The sequence below is a fragment of the Podarcis gaigeae genome, assembly GCF_964106915.1.
Source record: "Podarcis gaigeae genome assembly, chromosome: 5".
NCBI classification, from domain to species: Eukaryota; Metazoa; Chordata; class Lepidosauria; order Squamata; family Lacertidae; genus Podarcis; species Podarcis gaigeae.
This window is the reverse complement of record NC_139681.1, coordinates 33,118,791-33,144,684: the sequence shown is the minus strand read 5'-3', so window position 1 is coordinate 33,144,684 and position 25,894 is coordinate 33,118,791. Positions and strand designations below refer to the sequence as shown.

Genomic DNA, 25,894 nt, shown 5'->3' with positions numbered 1-25,894 from the left:
CCAAGAGCGTATTACGCAGTTTGCAGCACAATCTTAGGCGGCTTTCCTTAGAAATCCCCTTGTATTGGCCATAGAATCGCGACCTCAAGGCAAACAAAGCATTTCTCAACGGGATCTTTTTTCTCCGTCCCGGCACGAACCCTCGGACTTCTCAGGAGCAGATTTCCAGGTACTCTGACTGGTTTTCTGCGCAACCGCCACAGGTTCCCTATCCGCTTATTGCCCGGCTATTCGGGTCAATACGGCACCAAACACCGCGGCTACCCCGAAGAGTTCGGTAGAGCCTCTAGCGGGCGCAATTAGGGAGATTCCAGCAGGGGCCGCTGCGCCATCGCCGCGTGACGACATCACCGCGCGCCGGCGCTTTCCTCCGCCGCTGCCGCCGCCACCATGGAATCCAACAGGGACGAGGCGGAGCGTTGTATCGCTATCGCGGTGGGCGCCATCAAGGCCGGCCAGGTCGAGAAGGCGCGTCGCTTCTTGGAGAAGGCGCAGCGCCTCTACCCGTCTCAGCGGGTCCGCGGTGAGCGGGGGCGGAGACGGGCGGGAAGGACTGGGGAGGCCGGCGGGGCCTGTGGAGGCTGGGGAATGACCTCTCACCCGCACAGCGCGTGCGCAGTGAGCTGCGACGCCGCGGGGCACCGTGGGAGTTGGAGTCCCTGGCGGTTCTGTGCCGCGAGCGGGATACGGGCCGCGAAGCCAGTCTTGGAGGGAGACTTCCCGGTGGGCGCGGGGGGTAAGGGGAGACCTGGCTGGGAGAGCCGCCTGGGAGTCTTGAGCAGGAAGAGTCAGCCGCTGGTCCTTGCGAAGCTGGGCTGGGGAGACTACAATTCCCAGAAGCCACCGCGCCGTGTGTGGAGGGGGGGCAACACCACATCAATAGAGGGAGCGGAATAGCCCCCTTGTGTGCCCCCCCTCGGCCCCCTTTCTCTGCTGCTTCCTCGTGTTAGATATGACACGCTTAGGCTCCCCCCGCACCCAAATCAGTGGCTCGCTATATCTTTCCTCTAGGCCTTAGTTTGGGGTTTCGTCCCCCGACCCCCTTCATCGTGGTCCCCCAGCCCTTCCCCGAAGCCCCCCGTTCGCTCTTGTATCCGTAGCAGCTAATTTCCTTCAGCCCCACAATTGAGCATCTTCCCCCGTCCCCTGTTTAGCCACTTCCTTTTTATAAACGACGCCAAATCCATACGGTAAGCAGAAATCTGCCACCGTTGGCCCCCAGTATATCGCAAGGCTCTTTATCCTCTCTGAAATGGTTACACACATCCTGGCCCACTGCTTGCCCCAATCTCCTGGTCTCCGGTTGACCCCTCAGCTCTTAAACAACTTGTCCCTTTAAGCTAAGATGACAGCACAGAATCTTTGCTTTTTGTGGTTCTGTTTTCTCAGCTTCCTCTCTTTTCCCCCCTGATGGAGTGGTCATCTCATCTATTCTTGCTTTGCACTTTGCCACCCATCTCTCGGAGCATTACAACTTTTCAGCCCCTTAATGTGCAGCATTGCTCTATATTCTTAGTTACAGCACAGAAGCCCCTCTACACTTTACAGAGATATGGAGTTCCTATGTCTTGCCCCCCACTGTCTTATTTCCCATTCCTACAATACACGTTTTTGAGGGGAGCCAAACAGATGCAATCTAGTAATATGGAATTAGAGTTGCTGCTTTTTCTGTCTTTGAAAGTTGAGGAAACAAGTGCACTTTCTAGTTGCTTCATCTCTAGGGATAGATATACGTATTGAATTTCTGTTTGTCATACAACTGTTAAAAAGAAAATGTTGCAACCGCTTGCTCTGCTGCTGTCAATTTTGTGATGTGGAGCAGAGAAAATTTCACATAGTGTTTTCCAACATCTATTTATTTCATCTTAGCCCTCAGACATGGAACAAGAATAATTTACAACTTTGAGAGAAAGGAAATGAATATTAAGAGACCAATTTTTAAAAGCCTTACCAAGAAAGACAGAAATAAAATAGTTACAGAATAAGGATGTATTGAATATTCAAATATGAAATTATTATTATTTTGGCCTTAAAATATTGTTGTGGGGGTTTGGCCCTCAATCTTGCTTTAAGAAAACTAGAACAGCTGATTCATGGAAAGTGATCCCAGCCAATTGGGAATCAGGTAGTCAGCCTATCTCATAGCCAATCAGATTTGGTTACACAATGATGTCATGATGTTCTTCCTGTTTTCACTTTGAATGAGGAAATGCTTTATCCTGTGTTGCAGGATAATACAAACAATAAGCAAAAGAGGAGGTTTGTTTTTGCAGATGGCCCTTTCTATATTTCAGCTTAACTTTATACAAGAATGCCTGTGTGGGGATAGTGTTCACAGATTTTGGTGTGTGTGACTGGGAAGAACTGCTCGGCTTCAGTTTTCGGCGTGTACACACTTAGGATTGATGTGGTAATCCACATTTGGATGCTATGCTTATTCCTATGAAGAAGTGCTTTCTTTTTAAGAATTTTGTGGCATTCAGGGAAAATATAACAAACGGCAATATTTACTGAAATCACTTTGTTTTTACCTGAACTTGAAAGTCATAAGCAGTTGAATCCCATAGTTCTGCTTGTGGATATGTTCCCATCCTTTTTTGTTTCTGTCGTAGTTCCTTGGGTTGGAACATTTTTTAAAGTTTGTTTTTAACCTATTTTTCCTTAATTAAAAATGGCTCATTAAGGCTGGACAGGAACAAAACAAAATGAAGGCTTTTGATAAGGTGTCACTTATGTCTTCTGTAGTTTAAATGTATAATTAAGTACCAAAGAAGAACTTACTACATCACTTCAGTGGCCCATTTAGTCCAGTATCCTGTTCTCACAGTGGCCAAACAATGCCTATGGGAACTGTAGATCAATCTGCGCAATTGCTTGCAATAATGTAGGCTTGCAATAAGTGCTTATTTCCCCACTGTCGCCACCACCCAGTTGTGAATCACCTCTTTAGATTTATAATCCCTTACAATTTATTTTTCATCATCAGATCTACCCTGTGAAATGGGTCTTTTAAAAAATCCCGTTTGCTGATAGGGAACTCAAGCAAGGAGGCGGTGGCTTCCCTACAGCCATTAGGTCAATGGATGATGTGGTGTTTGCAAGATAAGGGTAAAGGGATCCCTTACCATTAGGTCCAGTCGTGACCGTCTCTGGGGTTGCGGCACCCATCTCACTTTATTGGCCAAGGGAGCCGGCGTACAGCTTCCGGGTCATGTGGCCAGCATGACTAAGCTTCTTCTGGCGAACCAGAGCAGCGCATGGAAACGCCGTTTACCTTCCCGCCAGAGTGGTACCTATTTATCTACTTGCACTTTGACGTGCTTTCAAACTGCTAGGTTGGTAGGAGCAGGGACCAAGTAGCAGGAGCTCACCCCATCACGGGGATTCGAACCGCTGACCTTCTGATCGGCAAGTCCTAGGCTATGTGGTTTAACCCACAGCGCTACCCGCGTCCCTTTGCAAGATATAGAAGCTTACATTAGATTTGATACAAAATTTATTTGCACTTATTTAGAAATACTTCCTTTATTTATGGCATTTATAACCCACCTTTTCTTCCAAGGAGCTCATGGTGCATGCATGACTCTCCTCCTCCTCCTCAGTTTGTCCCCACAACAACTCTGTGGGGTAGGTTAGGCTGAGAGGCAGTGACTGGCCCAAGGGCACCCAGTGAGCTTCATGACCCCAAGTGGGGATTCAGACCCTGGTCTCCCAGGTCCTAGTCCAACATTCCAACCAGTATGATATAGAGAGATGCTTTTCCCCAGCAGTACTAATCTGAAGGGAGGCGACGTTGACAGTGTTTGAGAAGTTGTATAAAATAATCGTGACTGGATTTAATGGTGATCTTTTGACTGGCTTTTGGCAGTGCCACTATGGCAAGCCTTTATTTGCTTTATTTCCTCTAAAGCTGGGGAAATAGATGCATCTGGGCTATTGGGCTGCCAACTGACCAGGGCAAAAACGCAGCCTGGTCTGCTCTTGCACCTTGAACAGCAGTTTGGTATTGAAAATGTTTCATTGCATGGAGATAAGTATTTCTACTTGCTGATGTCTGCATATTTAGCTGTAAAAGACATAGCCCGGCCAGGTCAGATCTATAGTTGGCAACCTTAGCTTCTTGGGCCCAAGAACTTGGGGGAATTGGTGATGGATATTGATCCCTTTGTTCTTTCTTTCCTCCTAGTAGGAGTCTGAATACAGGGACTGGTCTTTTTTTTTGCTGTTGCCTTCCTTGGACCCAGGACCTGGGTTCAGTGCTGTCCTGTGTTGAGCAGTGGACAGCATATAGTCATCTAGCCACATGGCTGTGCTCCTTGCTGTTGTAGCCTTAAAGGCTGCTAGCCTAAAAGAGAGAAAATGAACAAACACTTAGCTTATCCTATTTCATTATCCCATGTGGGTAACTGCTACTCACTGTCAGAGTCTAGCAAATTATTTTTAATTGTTATATTTTACATTCGTGTCCCACCTTTTCTTCAAGGAGCTCAAGGTGACATTTATAGTCGTTGTCCCCTGGTCCCCTCCACCATCCATTTCATTCTCAAAACAACGCTATGAAAGAGAGAGCGACTAGCCTAAGATTACCCTGTGAACTTGATAGCTGCCTCAATTTTTTTCATTCCAACCATATTATGGCCAGTTGGTTGGAGTGTGGTGCTGATAACGCCAAGGTTGCAGGCTCGATCCCCATATGGGACAGCTGCATATTCCTGCATTGCAGGGGGTTGGACTAGATGATCCTCAGGGTCCCTTCCAACTATGATTCTGTGATAGTAAAAGCAGGTCAAGCATACAATATCGTAGGATGAGTGATAGTACAAACAATATTACAACTAATCCACCACTCCCAGACTGGCGACTGGGAGCAGCCACCAAGACCACCTAACACCAGTCCCGAAAGATCTACGTTGGCTCCAAGTATGTTTCTGAGCACAATTCAAGGTGTTGGTCTGACCTTTAAAGGCCTAAATGGCCTCGGCCCAGTATACCTGAAGGAGCGTCTCCACCTCCATTGTTCAGCCCGGACACTGAGCTCCACCTCTGAGGGCCTTCTGGCGGTTCCCTCACTGTGAGAAGCGAAGTTACAGGGAACCAGGCAGAGGGCTTTCTTGGTAGTGGCACCCTCTCTGTGGAACACCCTCCCATCAGATGTCAAGGAAATAAACAACTGACATTTAGAAGGCATCTGAAGGCAACCCTGTTTAGGGAAGTTTTTAATGACTGATGTTTTAATGTATTTTTAATCTTTTGTTGGAAGCCGCCCAGAGTGGCTGGGGAAACCCAGCCAGATGGGCGGGGTATAAATAAATTATTATTATTATTAGGATCTTGTTGGCATGTGGATCTTGCTAACAGTATCAATTCGGGGTGGTTGTTCTGCTTAGTATTGAACACTGTCTAGTTTGGTGCTTTCTTTTAAATATTATAATCACTTTATATATATTTCATTTTAATCATCAGGTTGTTGTTTTTTTCTAATTTTCCTCTTGTCTTGTGCCCTCTGATTGAACATTAACCCATAGATACATTCAAAACTTAAGGGGTTATTGATTTGTTGGCATAAGTAGATTAGACAACAAATGATTTGCATCAAATGGTGTTCTTTCTGTCAGGATGTAAAAGAGTGAACATCTCAGCTAGCTAGATTTATTAAAAATAAAATGAAATTGGATGAAAGTACTAAAGCTTTTTGGAAGAGGACCAGCAAAAGGGGGGGGGGGAATATGAGAACATTTGGTAGTAACTGTGAAAGAAATGAAAATATTGAAAGAGCGGAAGAAATTTGACCCATTCCTGTATTTTCTTCCTTGCAGTGCTGCTCGATTCTCTCACCAGGAGTGAAAAATCATCAAATGGCCATTCGCAAACCAAGGAATCCACAAACCCCCACCTTAGAAAAATGAGTGGGGACATCCCTGCAGCCAATGGAGAGGCAGGTGGGGATATCAGTAAAGGTTACACTCAAGATCAGGTAGATGCAGTGAAGAGGTAAGTGTACACATCAGATTTTGTTTGTGTATTGGAGGGCCCTGGCTTGCTATCACAGAGTCATTTTTCGGTCACATTTGGGAGGTAAGTTCAGGGTGCAGGTGCTGACTTACAATGAGTTATGGCAACGTAGTCATGGAGAGCAACATCTACGGTAAGACAGGTCTGTTTACCTTAGAAATTGCTTCTTTGCATTCACCAAAGAGGAGCTGGGCTGCTTTTGCTGAAGATGCTGAAATTGCACAATAAGGACTTATTATTTTATTTGGTTCCCAAACTTCCACCCCCACAGACCACTTGAAAATTGCTGCAGGGGGTGTCTTGTGGGATAACTTACTGGTTATGATTATAATGCAGTAAATTACAACAGAAGAAATAGAAGATGCAATAAAAATGCAGTTAAAAAGAAACATGACTATTTAGTGTGATGGCTGTGTCTCCCACCTTCAACTGCAAATCCACAGGCAGGCTGCGGACTACCTGAATGAAGCTCATGCATCACAATACTGGGGTAGACAATACAGAGCTAGATGAACCAGCGGTTTGATTAAGGCAGCCTCCTTTTGTTCCTGTGTTCCTTTGGAACTTTATACCCTTCCAAAGAGCTCAGATGAGCCCCCAGGGCTGCGTACAATATATGCATCAGTGAATAAAACATGTACTAAAATACAGTACATTAAAAGCATTATTATTCTTTTATTTATTGCTTAATGTGCAATAAAGTCTTAATGTGATTTACAAGAAAAACAACTAAAAATGTGTTTTAAAAGCATGCAGGAAACATTGTTTTAAAACCCACGATCCTAGGCAGAGACCTAAAAACAACAACACCCAGCTGTAAAAGCTGGATGAAGTAGAACAACACCATAAAGCCATAAAAAATGCAGTCAAAGTCCATCAAAACAATTTAATATCGCCATTAAAGTCTCCTAAAGCAACCTGGGCAGCGGGTAATTTCTCTAAAAGTTTTCCAAAACAGAATAGTCTTTGCTGGCGTCTAAGAATCAATTCAAGTAAACCCACCAAGCTTCTCTGGGGAAGGAGTTGTGTAGCAAGGATAAGGTAAAGGTAAAGGAACCCCTGACCATTAGGTCCAGTCGTGACCGACTCTGGGGTTGCGGCACTCATCTCGCTTTATTGGCCAAGGGAGCCGGCGTATAGCTTCCGGGTCATGTGGCCAGCATGACTAAGCCGCTTCTGGCGAACCCGAGCAGCACACAGAAATGCTGTTTACCTTCCCGCCAGAGCGGTACCTATTTATCTACTTGCACTTTGATGTGCTTTCAAACTTCTAGGTTGGCAGGAGCAGGGACCGAGCAACGGGAGCTCACCCCGCCACAGAGAATCGAACCGCCGACCTTCTGATCGGCAAGTCCTAGACTCTGGTTTAACCCACAGCACCACCCGCGTCCCCGTAGCAAGGATACTAACACTGAAAAAGTGCCACTGCTTGAGCCAGACAAGCAGATGGACTAGGGCCTCATTTGATGACCTTAGCAGCTGGGGAGGCGGAAACGGGAAGAGGTGAGCCACAGCGGGTGGCAGGACCATTCCCAATCGAGAACCCTTATCCTTGGGAGGAGCCCATGCACACCTTTCAGCATCAGAGATTGCACACCCATTAGCCTTACAACTAGAATTTAAGCAAGCTGTGTTCTAAGGGCTAGAGCTCTGTGGGTTTTTGTCTTTTATTGCGGGGGTTAATTACTTGCTGGGCATTGTGTATGGTTTCTAAATTACACTTGCAATCCGCTCTTCCTCCAGAGAACTCTCAGTGGCTTACATGTGATTCCTAGATGATCTCTCATTAGAGACAGATCCCTTTAGCTTCAGGAATAGAACTGCATCATGTGGCGTCAGACTTGGGAGGTAATCCTTTACACATTTACCTGAGAGTAAGTCCAGCTGAAATCAGTAAGGCTTACTTCTGAGTAGACATGTATAGGATTGCATTGTGAGTCTCGGTTAACTTTTGGTTTCTTATATACGAAACCAGTTGTCTGTTTGGTCATTGCCCTTCAGCGAGGAAGGGTATTTCTTTATACAAGGCCATTTAGTCTTTTGTGCCTTTTGCCTAAAATGAAGGAAGTTCGTCTTGACGCCCCGAATTTTAAAGCTAACAGAACATGCCTAAAGTTTAGGTCAGGATAAAGGCAAGCTGTTTCCGAGTTGTTGTTTTTTCTTTAGAGTAATGCAAGGTTGCGTCACTTGGGGGCAGCATTTTCACTGCATTGCGTCTGATCTTTGAGGGCCAGTTCTCTAGAACTGAACCCACAAGTCACATATAAGTCGCATACAAATGGTTATCAGTAAGTTGCTTTCTTGCACTTTGTATATTTGATTATTATTTTTTTGTAGCCAAGCTTTGGATTATCATCTGCATTGTAGGAAACCAGTTCATCGTGTGCATAATGTGCTTACTTAGCCCCCGAGCTCCACATGGTGTTCGTGTGCATACAGACTTCCTCATTCCTTTCAGTATAGGGAGCAGACATCTTCCTGCACCAATGAATGTGCATGTAGACCTGCTTATTCCTTGAGGATGAATAGGGGAGCCATTGAGGCAAGCGGCATCTCCAGAGCTTCTGTGACCATAGAAATCTCTTTTAATGTAGACTTCAAATGTATGTGCTATGGACATAACGTAGGCAACTTCTGCCTGCATTACTGCTGCTTCTTTGAGGGAGAATTTGTCCTGCCACCTGAGCGCTGCTGCTTTAGATCTAGAAAAGACAGAAGTGGAGCTACTATGCTATGTTGCGGTGGCAGCACCAGATGACTGGAAGCAGTGCAGAGTCTGGAGAGTGAAATTGCTGTTGCAAAGGCCCTTCTTCCCCCAAGTGATTTCCATGTCATGATGCCTGACCATCCTGCATCTTGGGGAGTAAAAGAAACATTCCTCCTGACCACAGACATTGAGCTTTGCAGCCTCCAGACACCTCGTAAAGGGACAGGGAACATATGGCCATTTAGGGTGGCGGTGGAACTTCTTCCCTGGTTGGCTGGTTTGGGGAGAGAGAGTCAGGGATGCCCTGCTCCTCTTTGAAAGCTGGCGTTGGATTAGTGCCCAAGCCCTAATCTTTTTACATTCAGCTCTGTGTGAGGAATCTGCGCCCCTTCCTGCTAAAGAAGTAGTCGTCAGTGAGCTGAGACAGAAGAGTTTAAAAGGTTCAAATTCAGAAATGTTTGAGAAACCCTGCTTGCATCCCTTATACGCAGCTCAGGGCTGAGCCAGCTTGCACACACAACTCTGCTTCTCTCTCCCCTGGCCTTAAAGGGACAGTAGAGCTTGAAGGCTAAAAGAGAAATCCTTGTGTGTAAGGCAGGTGCAGCTGGCAATTTAGGATTTGCAAGGGGTCAGGTGTTGCTTGCTGCAGGTGAGTAGCAAATGGTTAAGCTGGGTAGCTGAACCTGTGATGGGGAAAGGGTGAATGGATGTCCCAGTTAATGGTGTAGCATCAATGAATGCTTTTGAACCAGTTGAGGAAATAAAACTAGAGGACAGTATTAGTCTGAATTTTAAAGTAGATTTTCTGTCTCTTATTAACAGCTGCTATGTGCTCTTCTCTTTACTTTTTAGGGTAAAACAATGTAAAGACTATTATGAAATTCTGGGTGTGAGCAGAGACTCCTCCGACGAGGATCTGAAAAAGGCGTACCGGAAATTAGCACTGAAATTTCACCCCGATAAGAATCATGCACCTGGTGCAACGGAAGCCTTTAAAGGTAAAATGTAGTCTCTTTTTTGTGAGCCGTCTCTCAGGACCATGAAAGGTAGTACCTTGAGTGGCAGAGGTCAAGAGATGAGGGTTAGTAGCTTTTTCTTGGTTAGAATTAGTGGGTTTGTTGTTGATGTCTTTGCATTTAAGTCTTGGAGATTGGGGGTTTAGTGTATTGCTTGTTGCCACTGTAAACACCTTGAAAAATCTAGGAGAGAGAGTGTGTAATAGGAGAGGCCATCTTATTTGTCCCATTCGTGGATCTGACGCTGAGACTTTTCTACCACATCTTAAAATTGCAGCATCTAAGATTGTCCTGCAAGTCCCCTTGATTTCAGTGGCAGAAAGTTACCCTGGCACTAAGGGGGGTTAAACTACCTCTCTAGGTTCTTAATAGCTTCTTTACTACTCCTAATTGTATTGGAAATCATCATGGTGGCTGAGTTCAAACACAGCTTTAAAATCCAAAGGTTCTGGTTGGGGGGGGGGTCCCTCCTGATTTTCAGAATTGGAACTGGATCAGAGCTCTCATTTGAGTAAAATAATGGAGGAGTAATTATACAGAATACAGAATGTGTTCCCATATGTTATTGGAAAACAGAAAGCAAGTCTGTTCGGTCCCTTTTGGGATCCTAAATCGAGACCTGTTTCATTTGACAGGAAAAGGGTCTAATTGACCCTTTGTGTGCTCAGGTTATATTAAAACTGCACTTGTCTAGACATCTGGCACAAAAAAAGCTCTTCAATAGTGTGTTCTTCAGGGTGGCGAAAGGCAGGTTTCTTCACCTGTAGACTTTGTTATTATGTTTACTGAAGGCTTTACTAAGAGTTGCATGTCACAACTCGGGCATGAAGCAAGATAATGCTTTATCCTCCCTGACAGGGCCATTTTTCAGGAGGTTATCTTTACCAAAGCCAATTTCATTCCTCCTTTTACCCTCTCTGTGTTAGCACCCACGTGCCCACTAAAGTTCACCTCTTTACCTTTGGGGAATGGAAAGAGGCATGCACTCCTTTCTGGAAATCTCTTGGTTAATATTTTTTCAGATGTTAGCTGGTGCTTTAGTGTTCCTTTTCCCCAGTGATCTCTGATAAGTGTGACATTTTTTGCCTTCGGACCTTGTTTATGGTCCTCTTCTTTCTTAGGAGTGTGCTTGCAAGAACAAAATAACTGCTTTGCTGCATCAGAATGTAGAGCCACTGACAGATATATCCTCAATAAAATTGAACCAGGACATAAGAATATGTCAAGTCATAAAGGTGATCGGGATGGGGCCTAATAGCTTATAAAATTCTTGGCATACCCTGTTTGGAACGCTTGGACTTCGTTCATCATTTATGAACTCCCTTTCCAATAAAAGCAGAACCATTATGAAAAGGCAGGCCATTAAAACAAAAACTTATTATTGTTATTCAATTGGGCTAGTTGACTCTTGGTGTCCCTTCCAACTCTACAATTCTATGATTCCATGAACTTAGCAAACCGGTTGCACCCACTGCATCAGTAGGCCAGATTTTTCTTTCATGCACATTTATCTTTTAGATGCCTTTTTAAAATGGAGATTTAGTAAGGGCTTTAAAATCAACTAGAGAAGGATGGAAAGCAGACAGAAGAGAGGCTGCTGTTATTATCGAAAACACCTTCTTTTAAATGCTTGAGGCACTTCATAATGAATATGTAGGGTATATCTGCATTCACTATCCCCATTCTACAGGTGGGCTGAACGAGACCACCCACTTACTTCCTGCCTGATGTGAGATACGAACTGGGGACTTTTCCAGTTTGCTGGCTTTAGGCCACTGGCTGACATTTGCTGTGGCTGGAGGCAAAAATACAAATCCTTTCTTCTTTCTTACATTTCAGCTATTGGTAATGCATACGCAGTATTGAGTAATCCAGAGAAGAGGAAGCAGTACGACCAGTTTGGAGATGCAAAAGTCAGTCCCACACGGCACGGGCATAGCCCTACGGACTTCAACCGAGGGTTTGAGGCCGACATCTCTCCTGAAGACCTCTTCAATATGTTCTTTGGTGGTGGTTTTCCTTCTAGTAAGCCTTTTGTTTTAAATCCGGTGGGGGGTGGGGAGAAGGTTGGGGAAATGAGGAGTCACCCACTCAGCTGGCTTCCCTCCACAGTCACTTACCAGAACCAAAGCAGCCCCTAGATAAGGCAAGATAACACCCCCCCCCCAGTTGAGCAGGGATGTGCTAATAGAATCCAGATGTTAGAGCAACAACTCGACTTTCTAGCAAGCAGGGTGAAAGACCCTTCCGCAACGTATTTGGTGGCAATTCCCTTTAAAGTTGAGTTGGAAAGAGACTACTGTTTTAAGGAAGCTTCCTTTCTCTTCTGTCTAACCTTGCATGAAAATGAAAACCATTCTGACCCAATACACCCTCCTAGGTTTCCTTATCGGTGCAACCAGGACCGGCCCTACTGTTAGGCAACTGCCTCAGGTAGAGGACATTGGTGGGCAGCAGCATTCCCTGGCGGTTCCTCCTCAGCCATTCCTCTCTGTTGTTACAAGGCCTGATCTGACCTGCTGCCTTAGGTATGGTGGAGGACATGATCCTGTCAATGGCATTGGCGCAAGAGTCGCCTGCCGGCCCAGTTGGCTTCTGCATATGAAATGAAGAGGGGGCGCCATCTTGTCCTTTGCCAAAGGCACCCAAATTCCTGAGCACAGCACAACTCCAGCCCAGCACCGGTGCGGTTGCCTGCTTGGGCTGTGCAACCGAAAATGGAGCTGTTGAGTGAGAAAGATTCCCTCAGGGGCTGTATTGTGCTTGAAGTACGCTTTCCCTCCCTGTAGGTAGAAGACAGGACCTGTCGCCCTCCAGGTGTGGTTGGACTTCCATCATCCCTGCTCAGCATGGCCAGGGGTCAGGGATGAAGGGAGTTGAGGTCCACCAACATCAGGGGGGCAACAGGGTCCCCATCCCAGGGGTAAGGAAAGGGAAATCATTGCTGCCTACTGGAGAGATCATTCGGCCAGCTGAGTGGAGGTGCTGCGGGCCTCCCCCTCTCATCCTGAAGAACTCACAACATAGAGAGGTGCTGTGTCTGAGGCCCAAGATGATCACCATACTTGGAACTAGGAAGGCCTTTTCCTTGGGGTCGAAATTGACTAGAGAGGTGAAGGATGGAGTGTTTGGGAGAGGTTGTGTTCCCGGCAGCATGTGCCTTGGCTCCCTTGCTTGAATCCTTTGGAATTAGTTGCCGTCCCAGTTCCTTTTCCGCAGCGTACACTGTTTGTGGTTTCAATAATTGGTAGAGCTGCTGGTGACAGATTGCCCTCGTAAGAGCTCCTTCCCATTCTTCCTTCTGCACTAGATAATTCGGAGGCTCTGCCGTCCGCCAGCAGGAATGGATCTGATCTGCATCATCTAGCTAAATTTCAACCTTGCAAGGGTAGCAGGTTATATAGGAAATGGTGCCCTGGGCCTCCCAACACGTTAACCAGTTCTAAAGTCACTCTTGGGTTCCCATAAACAGCAGATGAGTTGGCAAAACTGTTCCTGAACTGTACCACTTTAAAGTACAGATGGGGGTTGTGTGATTGAATGATCCTTGAATAAAAAAAGATCTCGGCACATAGAAAGCAGACATATCAGAGAGAGGAGTTCTAGCCTTGAATTCTAGCCCACACACACACATACACACAGGGTGAGTCCTTTAAAAGAGGCCCCGTGGATACAGAGTACACATGTTCCATGGGGCCTCTTTTAAAAGACTCACCCTGTATATATATGCGCTTCCTATGACCTGCTACCTTCAGTTCTGTACTAGCATTTGGATCCAAACTGATGCCATGAAACAATATTTACTCAGCTCCCATTTGACAGCTGACTCGCCTAAAACATGCACTACGGTGTGATTACGCATGGGGAAAGAGCACCCATTTTTTCTCTATGGTCCCTGGCCATTGTGGTTTTATGATTTCTTCCCCTGGTCACTTCGCTGGTGTTTGTGATCAACAAAGCTTGGCATTGAAGCAAGACTCTGTGGCTTTCTAAATGTTTTGCATGCCACCAAGAAAGGCTTTGCGGTCCAGGGATTGGATTAAACCAACATATCTTGCTCTAGTTTAAAAATGCAAGTTGCTGGTGCTTTTGTGCTGCCTGGACAATAGTCACTGTTAACATATCTCCGCTCCTATCTTTACTTGTGTGAAATATAAGTGCTGTACTGTATCCTAAAGGCAGAAAATCCCAGGCCTTTGCAAAAAGCTTTATTAGTTCCATAGCTGTGTGTTATAAAAGAAGTGCATGTTTCAATGGAAAAAGCCCTTCAGGTAGATGAGAGAAATGGATAGCGGCCCATTGATGAGAAGCCCATTGTAGGAATTCACAAATCTTCAGGGCATAAAAACAATAAGCATGTTGCGAATATTACAGCTTGCAGCTGAATGGAAATAACAAATGGAAAAAGCAAACGGAAAATTACAGCTTTAAAAAAAATCTAAAAAATATTTATATAGCATCAAAGCCAGTGTGTTAAATATGCACATTTATGTGTTGATAAAGACTCCTAGATGATGTACAGGTGCAATATTAGGGTGCTTTTCAAAGAAAAACACACATTGGCCAAATTATATTTGTTTTCAATGTTTCCACAGCACAGATCCTCGCCAAAAAGTACTCCTTGAGCAGTAATGTCAGATCCAAATGGGGCAAGCACATGTTCAGTTTCCAAAACATCCATGAACATGCACTGTTTACTCTCCATCTCTCCAGTGTGTCTTATGCCTGATATGCATGTTGGAATTCTGAGCTTTAAAGGCACTTAAGAAACAAAAATTAGGGACCAGACTGATGCATGTACTCCTTGCCTTCCACTTTCCCAAAGCTTTTGGCTCTCTAACCTATTGTGATCCCCAGCAGGTTGCTGTTCTCTATCATAAGCTTTTGGGGGGATTTTAGCATGCCTTAGAGCCTGGCTACTGAAAGCACTAAACGTCCCTTAAAGATTGGAAAGCTCCGTAGTGGCAGATGTGTGACAGATGCAAGGGAGCCTAGCCAAGAAATCAGGAGGCAGATTTCCAGGAGCAAAGGTGTCATTGCCTGCACCAATCTTAAGAAAACCCCTGACCTCTCCCTCCTCTTTCTAAGGAGTAATTTCTGACCGGCGTGTCGGTGTCAGTTTGGTGCCAGTTCCTGACCACGTCTAGGAGACAGTATGGTGAACAGGTAGCCACAGCAGGAAGCGGGGAAAGAAGCAAGGGGGAACAGATGAGATGGAGGCCAAGGGTTCTCAAGAACTGAGGAAGGGCTTTTGAGGAGAGGAGGGGGGTTGTACTTATCTGAGTCTCCCTGGCAGGCCCCACCCTTAATAGAGAGCCCAAAGGAAGACGACACAGGGAGTGCACCGTCTCTGCCTGCAGCAGGAAGCCTCCGAGAGTCGTGGAATCTACCTGGAGGGAACGTCGGGGAGAGCCACGTGAGATGATGAACCTCCTGGGAACCAGAGCCCCCCCCCCCCCGGCTCAGGGAGTGGGGTGGCTGAATAGCAACTGCCTGGGGATCCTTTGTCTTAAGAGCCACAAAGTGGGACATGCAGGAATGAGGGCAACAGGCCTGTAAAAGTAACGCCAGGGGACTGTGAAGGTCCATTTCTATAACCACTGCCCATCTTTCCTGAGCGAGAGACTCGCAACTCTGTGCCGGGTGATCTACCTGCCAGGTGGCATATCCCTGCGATAAAAGTAAAAGTTGCAAATAAGACAAGGTTTTGTCATTCTTCTCTCGAGCCGAACTGCACCCATGTCAATAGCCTAGGCTACTTTTGCGGTTGTGACTTGAGCAGTTTTGCCGCTTACTTTTTGAGAAAGCCTTTAAAGTTGCATTGTTCTTCCATGCATATTTCCTTTGACGCACCAAGGGGTTAGTTGCTAAAGGATTAGAACCCTGATCGTAAATATGACCTACCTATTAGTGCAGTGGAACGCATCTTCCACACATGAGCGTAACTCAGTATAAAGTCTTGGTTAAGCTGGTTTCTCTGTTGCAGCCTTTGGAACAACCCAGCCTGTCATCTCTCCCATTATGGAGTTTGTCCTTTCATGTAGGGGGCTCTTACTATCACCTTCTAACCTGTCGCTGCACTTGTTAGGGCCTGGTTAAATTCCATTCCAGCAGTGAAATATTCCAAATTTTGCTGTGGCCTCAGCCATACGCTGCCTCAATTTGCTGACATCATATTATTAGTTGCTCTTAACAGCTCCCACTTTCACCCACAGGTAACGTTCACGTATACAGCAATGGCAGGATGCGCTATACCTACCACCAGAGGCAAGACAGGCGGGAGCATCAAGGCGATGTAAGTTGCGGCCAGAAGGAAGAGAAAGTAAAAATGCTTCAAAACATACTGACCTGTTCCAGTAAAACATTGCTCCTCCGTACTCCTCTGTCCCAGCTGGTTTGTTAACTGTTAATTAGCCGAAAGCTAAAGCAAACCCATTGGGTTTTTGCTTTTATATTTGATTGCGATTTTTTCCCCCAGGATGCAGCTTTCGCCCTTAGGACTGAGTTGCCAAATAGAGAACAAGTGACTACTTGTCTTCGATTGCGTTTAACTACCAGTACAATTGCATCCTCCAATGCACTGCACTGAGTGCCTTTTTAAAGTTTCATAATTCAAATACAGAAAAGCCAAGTGCCAGGCTGTGAACTAGGATGTTCACCTCTTGCCTCTGAACTTGCTTGCAGCATTAGGCAAGAGAGACTGTTTTCTCAGTCCCTGCCCCCATCTGTGGTACAGGTGCGATGATGATACTGGCCTACCCTACAGCCATGTTAAAAGGCAGATTTGGGGGCTCTGTGAGCCATGTTGGGCTCAGAATGCCCGCCAGCCCCAGCCAGCATGTCCAACCGTTGTGGATGGCTGTCCATTGAGACTTACCAATGGCTACTAGTTATGATGGCTGTATATTTCCTGTAGTATTGGAAGCAGCGTGCTCCGGAATAGCAGTAGCTAGGGAGCACAAGTGGGAAAGCGTGACTGCACTCACATGTTGCTTGTGGGTTTGCCAGTGGAATCTGGTTGTCCGCTGTGGGAACAGAATGCTGGACTGGAGAATTCCTGGGTTTAACCCAGCCTTTCTCAACCTGTGGGTCCCCAGATGTTGTTGAACTACAACTCCCATCACCCCTAGCTAGCAAGGCCAGAGCTCAGGGATGATGGGAGTTGTAGTCCAACAACATCTGGGGACCCACAGGTTGAGAACCGCTGGCATCAGAGCTTTCCTTGTGTCCTTATTGTAGCTTCAACAACATCTGGAAGACCACATCTCTGTTGCAATTGTTGAGATAAGGCCTTCAGAATAACTTTTGAATACTCTTAATGTGCTGTGAAAGTGCTCAGTGTTATTACTGTTGCAGTGGCTGGTCTTTCAACATCAAGTCCCTCCTTTCCTCCCCTCACCCGGGGCTTGGTCTGAGCAAGAATGAGGAGGCCCTTCTGTGAATGCAAATGCACTGATGACATTCCCTTCTTCCTCCCTAGGGTGGCCTTGGGCTGTTTGTCCAGCTGATGCCTATTCTCATCCTCATCATCGTTTCTGCTCTCAGCCAGATGATGGTCTCCAGTCCACCTTACAGTTTGAGCCACAGACCGTTAGTTCCCTTTACTCTTCTACACAGTTGGCTTAAGTCTTTTGCCAATTGCTGTTTTTGTTTGATGCATTCTTTCCCCTGTGTTGCTTCTTTTCCTTTCCGTCTCTTTCTTTCACGCTGATTAAACCCTTTAGATCTTCACGTGGTCAGAATACTCTGTGCACAGGACTTCAGGATGCATAGGGGGCAGGACTAACTTGTGTGAAACTTCCCGTAGATCAGAATCTGTCTGCACATGTCTTCTGCAGAAACCTGACTATATCTGTTATCATGAAAACGGTTGCTGTTCCAGAAAGAAATATTCTGTGGTCATTGGCCAAATGAGTATTACTTAACAAATCCCTTGTGTTGCTTTCCACATCGGAAATCGGGGGGGGGGGGCTTACTTAAAATACATGCTGGTTTGTTGGCTTGTTGTTGTTGTTGTTTTTAAAGAAAATGTCTTCACCCAGAATCAGGAGTTCAACAGGGAGGGAACTGGTCTGATCTGAGGAGGGAGTTCCACAGAATTGGGCCCACAGTACTGAGTCCATGGCTTCTGCTTGATACAAGCCGTGGGGCAGGGGTAGACTTTGAATGAAAATCCACATCTGCACTATTTGCTTCCCTGAGCAGCCAACGTTCCTTTGCTGCAGCATCATATCGAAAGCAGTTACCAAAGTAGCATCAAACAGGAGGAAGCTAGTAGCTTGTAACACAGGCTTTTCCTTGTGTATATTTATTAAATCAAGGCTTTTTGGGTGATGTCGCTCAACTGCTTCCACTCCATCAATGGTAAGGATTGGATTAATTCGTTTTGGTGGTCCTTACATTAGCTTCGTTGCTAAGGTTTGATACTTTGTTCCGGGTCCCTTTGTATATTTAGCAGTCAGGAAAAGGGTCTGAACCCTTAAGCCTGTGATTTCCCCTTTGTGTTTGGGGCCCTTGAGCTGCCTCCTTTCTCAGACTCCTTTTATCAAACTGCATAGCCTTCCCCCATAGAGATTTGGATGGAAAGCCAAATGCATCAATTCCACTGTTGGCTCATCACAAGCAAATTAGCTGCCTCATCCAAGTGGCAAACATCTTGGCAGCAATCCCATCCCCTGTCTGAGCAACTGAATATAATATAAACGCATTCTGCTAGCGTTCCGTCATTGCAGCCGCAGCAATTATGACTGACAAATGTGCAGTGTCAGCCAGCAGGGGGCGATGCTGACTCGCCAGCTACTGCTTTGCACTAGACCCTGCTGCTGTTGGGGAAATCTGGTAAGCTGAGCTCACCATCTGTCTTGGCTGGTAAAAGGAAGTGCATTGCTGCTGAAAAGTTCAGAAGCCATCTAAATGCTTCCAAGTGATCAGTTTAATACTCTTTGTAAATCGTCACCTGTGTAAATAAACCCTTGAGAAGAACCTCTAGCATGTTTTTTTTTTAAGTCCCCCCTTAATATTTGCTACTACCCTATGCTCTGGGTACAGGTAGTCTTGCTTTTTGCATTTCCCTTGCCCTGTTGCTGGATTTTGATGGAAGGCCAAGTGACCTCATGCTCTTCGTGTGTGTGTGTGTGTGTGCTGGGGGTCAGTCGGAGAGATGGAGTCACTCCACAGATGATCACTCAAAATTCCTCTTCCAGGAGTACAAGCTCCTGTAAATTTTGCCATGGGCAGATTTCTTGCATTAGAGATAAAAGGCAGCATTTAAAAAAAGAAAAGAAAGAAAATTGAATGTATTTTGATTTTGTTTAAAAGACTGTGAAATTATACTCTGTTCCCTAGAAGAAGAAAAATGGCAACAGCTTATTAGAGACAATGTTAGGGAATATTTTCAGGCAAGCATAACAATCTTGCCAGCAGCCTATTTTAGTCTGGCCTCCTGTTGCTTTAGGGGAAGAACAGATCTTTTCTCTTTCCAGGTGAATAATGGGACTTGAAAGTCATTTCTTGTTAGCACAAGCTGGTGTTTTTTGGGGTTGGTTGCCATCAGGAAGGGTGAACGCCCCCCCCCCCCATGTTCCTCTTCCCACCAGCCATATTAAGTGAATGTGAGCTAATGGGCACACGCCTCTTCTGCTTGGAACCCATATCAGGAGTTCGCTTGCAGAGCGAAGAGGTTTTCTTGAAGATGGCTTGCCTGCCTCAGTTGGCAGCCCAGAGGTCCCAAGCTGATAAATGCGACCGAACATCTTTCAGGCATAGGATGATAAATGTGTGGGGAGGAAATGGCAAAAGAAGGTGCAAGAGCATGCTGCTGGGTCTGAGGAGAGACTGATGAAGTCAATTACACTTTTTCTGTTCCAAAACATGTGTACTATTATTCACTGTTCAAAGTACTTCAGTGCAGTAAGTGAAATTGTAGTTGCTTAATAGATTTAGTATTATCCTGCTGGGAATGCCTCCTGTGTCCCTAGTCCATTCTGCCCTTGCAGTTTGTGTCCCATTGAGCAAGGTACTGTGGCCTGCAAGGTACTTCACAACCACTTTGGTTTTGCTAGACAGGGGGGAACAGAGATTGTAGTTTTTTTCACCTTATAGGCCACCCTACATGGCCGAGGGTCCTGCATTTGGTTTGGGTGGGCCTCACATTTTAGCAAGACTGATCTATGGCTTATTATCTCCTTATTCAAACTAATTTGTGTTGTTGGTTTAGATCTTTCTTTTTCTTCCCCTTTCCCAGGTCGGTCGGCCATATATACAAGAGAACGACCGAACACTTGAAAGTATCTTACTTTGTAGCTGACAACTTTGCAGAAGAATACACTGGGACAAATCTGAAAAACGTGGAGAGGAGTGTGGAAGACGACTATATTGCAAATCTCCGAAATAACTGTTGGAAGGAAAAACAACAGAGTGAGTGTCCCAACCTTTGTGGAGCTAGATCTGGTTTTCAGGCTGGCTATTGGGCCATCCCTTAGAGAAAGCTGTCTCTCCAAGTTGACTTTTCCATCTCTAGAGCTTGACAAAGGTGTTGGAAGGTTTTGATCTAAAGAAAAGACAACCCTGACATATTTACAAGTCTGGTTCATGGAAGGACCTCGGTCCAGTGTATTCAGATGCTTCAGCTAAATCTTTAGGCAAAGCTGATCATCATCACCTATGGTCAGCACAATAATTTTACTGATATAATCCTCCAAAAGATAGAGACAAAGACAGGTTCTGGTGTGCTTTCAGTGGCGGCCAAGCTGTCTGCCCTGTTCCAACCCTACTTTAGAAATCGTCCCTAAGCTGTAGTTGCAATGTCTGAGGCAGGTGCGTAGCAGTAGATGAATGTTTTTGTTGACTCCCTTACAGCTCCCTGTTCAAAGGGACCCATGACAAAACGGGATAGGTGATGGGAAATGTCCTCTTTCCAGAAGCAACTAGGAAGCAAAGCATCTCTCCAGCGAACTGCATGGGGAGTATCTGGGAACAAGTATTATACAGGCCCAAGGGAATAATTATGCTTGCCAGCCATCATGATAGTTGCTTCAATGGCTTTCTTTTGCAGAGGAAGGCTTGCTGTACCGGGCACGTTACTTTGGAGATTCAGATCTGTATCAGAGAGCACAGAAGATGGGCACGCCAAGCTGCAGCAGGCTGTCTGAAGTTCAGGCATCTATGCATGGATAACTATTGCGGAAACAGTCCATAGAGAGCTAGGTAAGAGCTGGTGATTAATGCCTCCCTCCCCCCCCCCCCCATGATTCTCAAGCACAGCACCATAGTCCTTATTTGCTGGCTTAGTCTAACTTATAGGTGTAGGTCTCCTTTTTCATGCACAGACATCCCTTAATCAAGAAGTCACATGTAACACCAGGACATTAGGCTTGGTTTGTACTTTGGGGTCCTTTCAGCTTCTCCTCCATAGCATTTGGGATAGAAAAAAATGACCTTGCAGCTGATTGGCCTGTCACATGTTTATTTGAGAGCATCCTTCTATTTTCTCATCTAGCTGAGAATTTCAGAACTTCTCTGAAAAGAAAGTGGTTCCAGCTACTACCACGGAAGCGGAATGAGCAGTTTAGTAACTTCTCATTCCATTGAAGGTGCTTCTCTGATATCTGAAGCTGCTCCGAGCAACTGGACCACTTTGCCCACCTGTGATAAGCCCATGTGTACTGCCTGCTGCTTCCTGAGTGGGAAAAATGGTTCTATGGTACCAGCACAGAACTTGAAAGAACTAGGAAATTTGGGGGGGGGGGGTCCTCTTTAAAGAGGAATTGCGATTTTCATTGTGTCGTTGCAAACAACCAAAAAAAGCAGGTTTTGCAGCAGCATGGTGACAACTCCGGAACCATTTGAGGAGCTGCTTGTGTACGAATGTGGCATACAATGTGTGCCAATGAGTTTGCAGAGAATGGCAAGGATTTTATCACTTTGTGGTGAGATTTCCCTGTAATATTGGAATAGAGAGACGTAGAAGAAATTAAAACAATACAAAACCAATGCAAAGTTCAAAAACGATCTGTATAAAAATATGCCAGTGAGGAGTGTATCTTCTCCTTCCCCATTAAGGGTCAAACTGCATAATACTCAGAAGCGCTGTGATTGAAATTTCCAGTTTCAAAAACCTTGCAAAATTTAAAAGCAGCTGTGCCAGTAGGGGGACCGAGTAGATCAGGGCTATGATGCTGTGGGAACCTTTTCTCCCCAGGCTGTTTGTCCAATCAAAATTGCTCAGCCCTGGAATCTGTTATTAGGCCAATTAGGAAAAAAGGCAGGCACCTGCCATGTTTCTCCAGCCAGGCTAATAGTAGCTTTTTTGGGGGGTGCGTAGGTTTGACATCAGAAAGAGTTAATACCCCGCCCCCTCCTCAGACAACACAACACACAATCCCATTCAGATGCCCCACAGCTGCATTTCAATTGAAGCAATGGCAAGGAGGTCAGGAGGACAGTCTGTAATTTGACCCAGCGGGCTGGTAAACCTGTTCCTGGGCTGTACCACTTCAGAATGCAGATGGGGGTTCCCATGACTGAATGCATCTCCATACAGAAAACAAATCCCTCTATGTAGAAAACTATGGGAGAAGGCTAGGTTCATAGCTGTCAACTTTCCCCTTTTCTTGCAAGGAATCCTATTCGGAATAAGGGAATTTCCCTTTTAAAAAGGGAAACGTTGACAGCTATGGCTAGGTTACAACTCCAGTCTGAAGTAGTTCAGCCCAGCCACAAATGAATTACCTCAGTTTTGGTCAGGGTTTTGGTAGTGAGACAACTCTGTTTAACAGAGCGTAGTGAAGGCACACTGGTTTTCCTGGGGTAATTAAAATGTGCATTTGCTTTTCTCAAACCTGTCCACCCCCACCAAACCCTCTTCTGGAAGCCCTGGACTGCATCGCTACACCTGTTGTTTCAGAAGCTATGGACATATTTTGTTTTTTCTTTCTTCTGGTGCTTCATGCTGTTTTAATATCTCCTCTACCTAGAAAGTGGCAAGGCCTCATTGTTGACTGTTACGGGAATTTCCCCATGTACCAAGTTGTCAAATGGCAAGACTATATATATTTAAATGTGCAGATTAGCATTTCCAGTTAGTCCAGTTTATAGGGGTGGGAGAAACTGTGGAACATGCTTTCTGAGGTTATCATTATCCTTCTAATACTGTTACTGCTTTTATTCTCAGACTCTTCAGATGCCTCAAGACTTTGGGGGAAGTGCACTGAGCCAAGGAGACTTTCTATTTAAAGAATCAGACCTTAAATTAAAATGGAATTGGAGAATTAGCAACGCACAACTGCCCTCTCCTCTCTCTCTCTCTCTCTCTGTGTGTCTCTGTCCAGCGTTAAGACTCGGACATCTCTTAGAACAGGGCGGGGAAGACCATGTCTTTTTTCTGCTTCCTTCACTATCAACTGTCATATGTCTCTGAGAGCAAGCGTTGAGTTGTTTTTCTTTTAAAGCCTGGAGAAAATCAGAGAGCTTTTGAAATTGCACTGGTCACTTCGAAGAGAGTGGGAGAAATTGGAAGATCTGTAGGAGTAGAAAAAGAAAAAGAAAAAAAATCAATTTTAAAAAGCAAGATAAATTATTTAGAATTAACTTATAGCTGTAAATATGTTGTACTTCTAAACTATGCAGGGATAGAATTAAATTATTTCATTATTTTGCCGAACTTCATAACCCAAGATGTGTGAATTTTAGCCTTTTTCCCCTCTCTCCCTCTCTCTCTGTTTGACCCCGTGAAAACTTTCCTACATAAAGCAACCTTGTCTGATGACACACAAGTTTTGTATTTTTTAATAGCTTGGTTTTACTGGAGAAATCGTTCCCCCCTTTTTTGTATAAGAGAATCACTAAAATTGCTAGGGAGGTTTTTTCTACACACAATTTTCGGCCCAGTTTTGGATTTGTGGTCTGAATCCATGACCTTTCAACAGAGGGCTTGATGCTCATAGAGCGAGGAGAGAGATTTGTCCCTTTACTTCGTTGAGGTTGCTTGTGCTTTTCGCGTGGAACTTCTTATTTTTATGTTTTGCAGTCCCTGTGTTCTCTGCCTTTTAATCAGTGTTCATTCTGGTACATGGACGTTCTTCGTGGAAACCTCCTCCTGGCCATCCCCCCCCCCCCCGATTATTTCCATCTTACAGTGCTATAAAGTTGTAAGCAAAGCTGCCTCCTTTTCTTGGCAAACAGTGACTGCTGATTTCATTCCAGGAACCTGGTGTCTGTCAGCAAAGTGGGTCGCCCCCGATACACATCCTCCATTCATACTGGTGGGGCTTTGGTAGCCCAAGGAAGGGAAGTCCAAGGCATGGCAGCCTTGTTTGCTGGCTTTTGCCCTTTATCGGTTTCTGTAAGAGAACAGGGTCTTTTTGTCAAAAGAGGTTTTGCTACTGTCTCTGTTTGCTTGAGCAAGTTAAAAGAAGGGACTGGTATTCTTTTTACTTGACCGGACAGTATAGTCTATTTTCCATTGGATTTTAAAAAAAATAGTAACTCATTTCCCTTAGTGATGCCCATCCTGTTTTTTGTTTTGTTTTGTGTTTTTAGAAGCAGATACTGTGCTTTTAACATGACTACATGCAGCTGAGTAAAGGTTAATGCTCACAGTTCTGACGAATCTAGTTGTGTGCTCCTCCTGTCTCTGTGCTGGATCCTCCATTGTCATCTAAGGAGGAAGGTTAGCTTGCATTCATTCCTCCTGCGTGGAACTAAATAGGTGCTCTTGACCAAGGCAAACGTGTCCTGTTAAGAGAAGACTTAGTTACGCTGAGTTACCACTGACCACACCGGCTGAATTCCTCTCTATTTTGCTCTTCCTTTCATCCATTGGCATTTTCTATACAGAGCATTCAGAATTCCTTCTGGAAATTCACTTGTTCAAAATAGAATACCAGGTACCAAATGACAGGTTAGGTATAACTGGTAAAATATCCTTTTAACTCATCCTGTTCTTTTGGAGCCGACAAACTGGATATTCATTTAAGATAAGCCACTGAGTTTGCCTTTCAATCAGTCTTGATACCTGCCATACGTTTGCCCACACTGAAGGACGGATTCGCTCAGTGTGTACTTAAAGCCCCAAGAAGACCGCCCTGCCCCATGTTGCTTTGTGATGGAAGACCTGGGCCACATCTTTGTCTAAAACCTCAGTCCTGTTAACTAACCTGCAGTGATCCCTTGAGCTCCAACCGTGTTTGGAGGGTCACCCCATTCAGCATGAAGTTGCCGACGTCTCGGAAAACGGCATTGGCAATCCCGGTGCCTACCTGTCCACAAACCTTTTGATTTCTTAAGTAGATAGATAGCCATGGATGTTATGAGCGATGTGCAATAAAAAAGCATAGATCCTGAGAGATACTTGCAAAGGCTGTGTTTGTTAATTTAGAATTATACAATTGTACATCTATAAATAAAGATTTATAACATGGAAACTGTCTGCAAGCATTTATGTCATGCAAAGGTCAAAGCAAAGAGGAGTCGTCCACTCAAAAAGGGGATGCAATGCTACCACTGCCCCACTGCGCACTCCTGGGCCAAGTGCCCTTACAATGAACTATGCTGAGCTGATACTTGTTTTTAGTGCTGAACACATACTTCTGCCCTTCAAGACTGGCAAAACCCAGTTGTTAGCAGCAGAAGGGATTAAGTGTCCTGCTGGTACAAACAACATAAGCCAGAGAGTTTTCTAGTTCTGTATGTGAAAAGCTGCTGTAGGCTGAGCATTTTTGTCAGGCTATCTAACGAAGAACACATTTTCAGCCACAGCAACTTTCAGCCTGTTCTGTTGCCTGATATTCTGTCCTACTCTAGCAAGACCAAGAATCAGAACTCAGGCCTAAGCACTGGCTAGTTGACATTTTTGGCTAAAGCTTGCAGGAAGACAAAACCCCAAAGTGGAGCCTTGTTTACTTTCGTATAAGTGAATGCCTAGCGTTTCAGCTGCCTAATACTGTATTTTTACATTGTTGTAACTGACCCCGGGTGAAAGGTGTGTAAGAAATATTACGAAGAGCAATAATTTGCTATTCTGGGGGGATAACTGCATTTGATGACAGTGTTGTAAAGGATCTGGAACCTGCCCACTTTCCCCGATGTACACAGGCCCTACTGTGGCAGAGCTCCAGCATGTGCTTAACACACAGAGCACATTGTATGGTATGGGATACCA

The 25,894-nt window shown here is 45.2% G+C and overlaps 1 protein-coding gene and 1 long non-coding RNA gene across 6 annotated transcripts in view; one reads left to right on the top strand and one right to left on the bottom strand.

Annotated features, from left to right (window-relative positions):
* DNAJB12 (DnaJ heat shock protein family (Hsp40) member B12) lies at positions 1 to 25,157 on the top strand. 5 transcript variants are annotated; one of them, XM_083740727.1, is made up of 10 exons: positions 338 to 523; positions 5,817 to 5,991; positions 9,572 to 9,717; positions 11,575 to 11,760; positions 15,032 to 15,151; positions 15,951 to 16,030; positions 17,216 to 17,325; positions 19,979 to 20,151; positions 20,789 to 20,940; positions 22,907 to 25,157. In XM_083740727.1, the coding sequence occupies exons 1-9, from the start codon at positions 391 to 393 to the stop codon at positions 20,908 to 20,910; spliced, it is 1,245 nt and encodes a 414-aa protein (XP_083596853.1). In that variant the 5' UTR covers positions 338 to 390; the 3' UTR covers positions 20,911 to 20,940; positions 22,907 to 25,157. The 5 variants fall into 5 exon arrangements, with proteins under 5 accessions (XP_083596855.1, XP_083596857.1, XP_083596853.1 ...); XM_083740730.1 differs by lacking the exon at positions 338 to 523 and adding an exon at positions 934 to 1,190; XM_083740729.1 differs by lacking the exon at positions 15,032 to 15,151 and having other exon boundaries at positions 1 to 523.
* Positions 23,127 to 25,894, bottom strand: part of LOC310845586 — a 38,264-nt gene continuing 35,496 nt past the window's right edge. Inside the window, exon 5 of the long non-coding RNA XR_014564846.1 lies at positions 23,127 to 23,253. This is a non-coding gene — a long non-coding RNA (uncharacterized lncRNA). The remainder of the gene's footprint in view (positions 23,254 to 25,894) is intronic.